Raw genomic sequence first — 7,500 nt, 5'->3', positions numbered from 1 at the left:
TAATAATAATAATAATAATAATAATAATAATAATAATAATAATAATAATAATGATAATGATAATAATGATAACAAGAAAAATGATAATATCAACAATGATAAAGATCATAATGAAACAGTGATACCAACAATGATAACTGACATAATCGATGATAATGGTAAGAATGAAACAGTGAGAGATATCTCTTGACAATTTATGTTCCTCTAGCATTTCCGTGCCTTTTTTCTACTATCTAAGCTTTTTTTTTTTGCCTCGCCCGTTTTGGTGTGACACTGGCTTGCCATTTCCGAAACGCCCTCCACCCTGTGTCGCCTCCCTTTGCCCACACCTCGACCTCTCCTTGCCTATTCCCCTACCCTGCCCTCATCACTACCCAACCACAGTGGATGCTCCCCTCTCTACATCCCCACCACCGCCTCTTCTTATCCACACCACCCCCTGTCCTTACCTATTCCCCTACTATGCCCTCATCTCCTTACTCCCCTACCTTCACCACTGTGTATACCCCTTCTCTCGATATCCCCACCCACCGCCTCTTTACTCTCCCCTTACCCCTACTTTCACCCCCTCTATACCCCCTCTCTCTGTATCCCCATTACCTCCCCCTTACCTAGCCCCCTCCCTCCCCTCTAGGCACACCACTCCTTGCCCTCCGAATCCGACAGACGACAAGCCTTCCCTTAGACATCCACGTAAGCACTTACACGTGATAATCTACGTTTAGCTTAAGAAGAAACATCTTTTTTCTTTGGTTATTCTGGTGTGTTGTTCTTTCTTTCTTATTTCTTTTTATTTGTTGCGGAGTTGCAAAAGGAGCAGAGAGCTCGAGTGTGAATTATGAATGAAGAGTGAGGGAGGGAGGGAGGGAGGGAGAGAGAGAGGGGGGGGGAGTGAGAGAGAGAGGAGAGAGAGAGAACGATAGAGAGAGGAGACAGAGAAGAAGGGAGAGAGAGAGAGAGGAGAGAGAGGGAGAGAAGTGAGAGTGTGTGTGTGTGTGTGTGTGTAAGAGAGAGAGGGGGGGGAGAGAGATGGGGAGAGGGAAAGGAAGAGAAAGAGAGAGAGAGAGAAAGGGAGGGAGGAAGAGAGAGTGAGAGAGAGGGGGGATAGAGAAAGAGAAAGAGAAGAGAGAGTGGGGGGGGGGGGGAGAAAAAGAAAAAGAAAGAGGGAAGAGTGGGAGGAAGAGTTAGAGTGATGGTGAGCGAGGGAAGTACGGAGAGAAAGAGAAAAAGAGTAAAAAGACGTCCCAAAAACAACGTGTATGAATTCACCATGTCAATACACACACCCAGATCTCTACACCGACGTTGTACCGCGGATAAAAAAGCGATGCGCCTCGCAGTTGGCCCTTTTTTGACCGCAGAGGGGATTTAACCTTCAGGGGCAAGAGAGGGTTAATCCGGGACGCGAAAATTCTTGGTACAATCTTTTCCTACAATCTCGAAGGTTTCGTCTGACCCCTCAGGTACAACATTCTCATCCGAAGGAAACGAACTACGCCAAAACACAAGAACTACCAGCAACCATAACTCCTAATCAGGACAATTACAATAACCGCATCGTCAGGACAATTACAGAGATCACATCCTCACTTTCAGGAACATTACAACAATCACATCATCAGGACCATGGAAATAATGACATCCTCACCATCAGGACCATTACTTTACCCACATCCTCACTCCTAGGACCACTACAACTAACATTATCGCTACTGCTTCACAATCACATCACCAACCTTGAGTATCATAGTCGTGCTTTTATATAAACGGAAACTACATTACATTGTACTACAAATAAAGAGCTATGAACACCGTACCAATAACACTGAAATACTGAGCATTAAAGATTGTGATACAGACAAGAATGACGATAGATGTGATTTAGATTTTCAGAGGTTTCATTCTGTTGCATCTGTCTACGTGCAACATATGAGGTCTGCGCTGAAGAGGTCACTCAACTTCACCTACCTCACTTTTTTTTTTCTTTTTGTTATCTCTCACTTCCGAAGACGTAAGGGTATGTTCTGGCTGGAGAACGTTCTTCTGCTGTGTTAAGTCTGTTGTGTTAAGTATTTGCATCATGTTACATTATACGCGTTTATTTGTTTGTGTTTTGTTGCTGTGTAGATATTACAGCTGCTGTGCAACATGATCCTAATCCTCGTCGACAGATATCAGCACATTTAAACGTCCTGTATGTGTATGAATATATTTATGTATTTTTGTGTGTTTGTTTATGTGTATGTGTGTGGGGGCGGGGCGCTTGCATGCGCATATGTGTATGCCCGTTTGCGTATACATTAAACGGCTAAAGATCCGCAGTTGTCCGGTAATGCTTTGACTAGTGAATTTTAGAAATGGGATTTTCTGTTCATATTCCACAGGGCTGTGTCCCGTGAATATGTGCAATGTTCCCTCCTTGTTTGTTATGTTATATTCCCTTTTAAAAATACTGTAGCTCACTCCAGTGGCATGCAGAGGGGGAGGGGGCGGGGGCGCCGGCCAACCAAATGAGGGAGGGAAATCAGTTACTGATTTTGAAATTTATATATTTAAATCAGAATAAAGTGTTTATTTCATGTTTCATCTGTAAGCTAACATATCGCCCTTTCTCCTTATTTCTCAATAGCAGAGGCTTATACTTGAGTCTTTAGGGGCATACGCTGCCAATGGACGGCGTTGGCCCCCGGGCATCACCAGACCTCTACACGTTAATGAGCTCCAGAAAACTATTTACAGGAATTCTCTTTAGTTACCGTAGTTTACGTGTTTCATTATGTCGTTTTCTATGAAAGTATGCAATAGAAAACGTAATTTTGTCGGACACTATACTTCTTTGATGTCATTTCATTCCAAGGAAGGGAAACGAAAAGGACATGGTTACTTTATTACTGTATTGATTTATGAAAATATAAAAATCATGCTACACAATAAGGGATTTCCTTTGCTATTAGAATCCGTTTTTCGCATAAATGGCGGTGAAGATGATGGAAGATAAACCTCATAAATATCATTAATGCTGAAATGAAGTATGTTCCGAAAACAATACAACCATAGCAATGTCAGGGTAGTTTATCTTCAACGATGTCCCTCAGCACTCCCTGCGGGTCAGTGGTCGACGCCGGGGTCCGCTCTCCGAGGGAATGGGTTTTAAGCGCTTCTCTTCCCGTCGGCCGCGCCATCAGGACGACGGTCGTGACTAGATTGGCGAAGCAGAAAGCGAACAAGGACACGGTGTGGGTGAGGAGTCGCTCGGGCGGCAGAAGGGCGGGCAGGATCAGGTGCTCCAACACCAGCTGGAGGACAGCGCCCCCAGCGGCCAGCAACAACACGAAACGCTGTGTCTGGCGCTGAGAAATTCGGGTCAAGATATGAGCCAGGGTTCAAAATGAGGTAAATCAGCACTTCCCACAATGAGTCTATTTATACCCGCCTGATACTCACCCTGAGCCAGATGAGGGCGGGGTTCTGCGGGCGGAAGGTGAGGATCCGCGGCGCCCAGATGACCATGAGGGACACCAGCAGCGCCACCCACAGTACCGTCAAGCGAGTCACCAGGGGCGGCGCCGTGTCCTGGTGGATGAGGGCGCCGCACCAGGGGTCGAACGAGCACTCCTCGGCCGGCACGCGACGCATCTGCCACGGGCCATGAGGAGCGTCAGACAAGGAAGGAGAGAGAGAAAATGATAAAGGGGATGGGAAAAAGGATACGAAAGCCGTGGGGGAAGAAATCACGATAAAGTTCACGTAAAGACTCATACATGCGAGGCTCCATAATATATGATCTACGATACAATAACGCTTACAAATGACTATAATGACATTTTGATGATATACATAATAATACAATTTAAAACATTACCAAACCATTAACGCTATTGATCATCCTCATTATATAAACCGTAAATATTTGCCAAAAGCGAATTGGCATGTTCGGTGGATGTTGTGTGTCAAAATCAGTTTATATCAGATGCCACAAACATGCAAGAATGAACTGACTAGATTTTTTAAATTCCTTTGTGAAACTGATGCGTGATATGTTCAGGTGAGTATCGTGTATTTGTTTACTATACTATCATAGCTATTCTGGATTATAAAAAGGATGAAAGCTTATATATCCATAAATCCATTTGTCTTTCTGTCTGTCTATCTCTCCCTCTCTTCTATCTCTCTCTCTCTCTCCCTCTCATCTTCCTCTCTCTCTCTGTCTACTCTCTCCTCTCCCTCTCTCTCTCTCTCTTCTTCTTCCTCTCTCTCTCTGTTTACTCTCTCCTCTCTCTCTCTCTGTCTACTCTCTCCCTCTCCCTCCCTCCCTCCTCCTCCTCTCTCTCTCTCTCTCTCTCTCTCTCTCTCTCGCTCTCTCTCTCTCTCTCTCTCTCTCTCTCTCTCTCTCTCTCTCACCCTCTCATCTTCCTCTCTCTCTCTCTCTCTCTCTCTCTCTCTCTCTCTCTCTCTCTCTCTCTCTCTCTCTCTCTCTCTCTCTCTCTCTCTCTCTCTCTCTCTCTCTCTCTCTCTCTCTCTCTCTCCTCTCTTTCTCTCTCTCTCTCTCTCTCTCTCTCTCTCTCTCTCTCTCCTCTCTCTCTCTCTCCTTCTCTCTCTCTTTCTCTCTCTCTATTTCTTTTTCCTTTCTTTTTCTTGCTCTCTTTCTTTTCTCCTATCTCCTCTTTCTTATCTTCTCTCTTTTCTCCTCCCTCTCCTCTCTCTTTTCTCATTTCTCTCCTCAATCCTTCGCCCCCCATTCTCTCAGACAAACAGGGAAAGAATAATAACAGACACACTAAAACAAATAAAAATGAAAAAAAAAATCTCACATCTATTACAGGAACCAAATTATCTATCAAAACGTCTCTTTCCACAATGAAATCTCATTCACAACAACAAAGCCTCATTCACAGTCACCGAATTACCATCAGAAAGGGAAACAGACTCACAGATGGCTCACTCAGAGAAGGAAACAGACAGACACCCACTGAAACACCATCAGAAGGGGGAGTTTACAGACACTCGCCGATGCCCCTGTTACAACGGGGAAACAGACAGAAGGAAAAAGACAGAAGACACTAGAGGCGTCATTTAGAGAAGGAAGCGAACCACACACCGAAGCCCCAGTTCGAACGGGAAACAGAGACACTCACCGAGGATTCAGACATAGAAACAGACCCCACACACCGAAGCCCTAATTAGAACCGGGAAACGAACAGAAGGAAAGAGACAGACACTTACCGAAGACCCAATAAGAACCGGGAAACGAACAGAAGGAAAGAGACAGACACTTACCGTAGACCCAATAAGAACCAGGAAAGGAACAGAAGGAAAGAGACAGACACTCACCGAAGACCCAAAAAGAACCAGGAAAGGAACAGAAGGAAAGAGACAGACACTCACCGAAGACCCAATAAGAACCGGGAAAGGAACAGAAGGAGACAAACAGACACTCACCGAGGCCTCAGTCAGAGAGGGAACCATGCACCAGATGTTGTCCTTCACCGAAACGCGACACATAAAAGGGGAAATGAACTTCTCCGCCAACCACGCTCGAGAGATCATTTCCACGGTCTCCTGGATGCCGCTGACAGCCCACAGCCTCAGAACCCCGAGCCGCTGCGAACCCCTGTGCTGTGAGAGAAACGTGGGAGAAAGATCAGAAAGGAGGTTGCAAAGGAAATGCAGGTGATGGAGTGGAAAAGGAGTGGCTTGAAAGGCAGAGGTTCGGTAAAAGAAATTATGAAATATTTTGGTTATAAAAATGCGCGATGTATTTGTAGACATGTGATGCACATTGTGATTCGATTTGAATGTCCCTATATAGGATTATGATGATCATTGATATTGTTATCATCATAATTGTCGTTATTAATATCATTATCATCATCAGTATTGGTATTACTGTTGTTACTTTTGTGTATTATGACTATTATCATCACTATTATTATCATCGTATTGCCATTTTAGTTGCTGTTAACATTGTCAGTCATCATCATCATCATCTTAATATCATCATCATAATCATCATCACCATTATCATCATCATTATATCATCATACCATTATCAGCATCATCAAGGTCATTGGTAATAGCAACTGCATTGTCATTACTATTATTAGAACTGAAAATCATACACACTACTTATCATGCTGACCGTGAGAGAGAAAACAAGCCAACATACATTTAGATAAAATATTCCTCTAATTAACCATCTAAACACATGTAAAGATGAAGATCTACTGTAACAAATTCAAGACACGTTTTAATATATTTTCCTCTTTTTTTCTTCGTATGCAAACGAGAGGAAAATAATCGCCGAGCACTTCTCCATTGTCTCGCGGTATGTTGTCCTTTCCCTCTGGTGGCGATGGAGCGCAAGATAATAGTTGCTTGAACTGGCGATAATAATAAAATATAGGCTGGCATAATCGGATGCTGATTGTGCGATATCTACTCTGCAAAGGTTCTTGTTCAAGCCACGTATTGAAGCAGTGTTACAGGTCCTGGAAGCGAGAACCAAATGAAATAAGATAGAAGCAAATTTAACCAAACAGAATAGAGTCACTCCTTTGATTATGAGATGAGGTTCATTGGATTATTTTTAGGCTGTAGGGTCCGGCTGTGACACTTATGTATCCGATGTATCGTGCAGCTATTGTGTCCCACAGGTAAATAGAGATGGCCTAAAGATTGAATAGTGGTCTGTACATTTTAGGGATGACCTGGGTGTACTATTAGGTAAGCGGGACATGTCTTAGAACATATGTTTTGGGTGGTAAAGCTTTGCCAGTATTTTGAAACTGTTTTATCTCCATACTCGGCAGCGCTTCAGTGCTAATGCTAATATAGGTTTTATATATATTGTCCATGGATTATTAAAAAAGGAAAAGCAATCCTTGTTCAAAGATGGATATGAAAAATAAAAATAAAAACTTGCTCGTGTATGGTTTATGAGAAGACACTTCTTTCACAGAGGTCCTTATAGTTCCTAATACCAATCAAATCCAAGTAATCATCCTTTCAACAACTAAGACATTTAAACAATACTACTTCAGTGGACCATTCGCAGCGACCCTCGACGAGCGAAGGTGACCATGAGAATATTTTGTTTTCGCTTTCCTCCCCGTCTGGACTCCCCAACCAAACCACAGAACGAGCATGCAAAGAATACACTCGACTTGTTCTTTCCAGGGGTTCCAAGCACAGTAAAAATTATTAATCGAGGAGGGTGAACTAGGACTGCAAAAAATATTTAGATTAGAGGCCCTACTGATATTAAAAGAAGACACCGGTCAGAAAGAGATAGAGAGAGAAAGAGAGAGATATATAGAGAGAGAGCGGGGGAGGGGGAGGAGAGAAATAGAGGCAGACAAACGAATAAAAAAATCGGAGAAAGAGAAGCAGAGAAAATCAGAGAGAGAGTCGAAAGTAATACGAAACATGATCCAAGAAAACTAAAAATAATTTAGAACGAGTGTAACAACATGACAATACAATCATGATAAAAAATCATCA

At 43.2% G+C, this 7,500-nt stretch overlaps 1 protein-coding gene across 1 annotated transcript in view; it reads right to left on the bottom strand.

The window, feature by feature from the left end:
- Positions 1–2,880: 2,880 nt before the first annotated feature.
- Positions 2,881–7,500, bottom strand: part of LOC113807791 (uncharacterized) — a 6,016-nt gene continuing 1,396 nt past the window's right edge. Inside the window, exons 2-4 of the mRNA XM_027359082.2 lie at positions 5,440–5,616; positions 3,445–3,636; positions 2,881–3,350 (exon numbers count right to left, since the gene is read on the bottom strand). Coding sequence (XP_027214883.2) covers positions 3,063–3,350; positions 3,445–3,636; positions 5,440–5,616 — 657 coding nt within the window. The 3' untranslated portion in view covers positions 2,881–3,062. The remainder of the gene's footprint in view (positions 3,351–3,444; positions 3,637–5,439; positions 5,617–7,500) is intronic.

Source organism: Penaeus vannamei, chromosome 14 (genome assembly GCF_042767895.1).
Source record: "Penaeus vannamei isolate JL-2024 chromosome 14, ASM4276789v1, whole genome shotgun sequence".
Lineage (NCBI taxonomy): Eukaryota > Metazoa > Arthropoda > Malacostraca > Decapoda > Penaeidae > Penaeus > Penaeus vannamei.
Note: the sequence above shows the minus strand (reverse complement) of the source record. Positions and strands in the feature narration are given on the sequence as shown.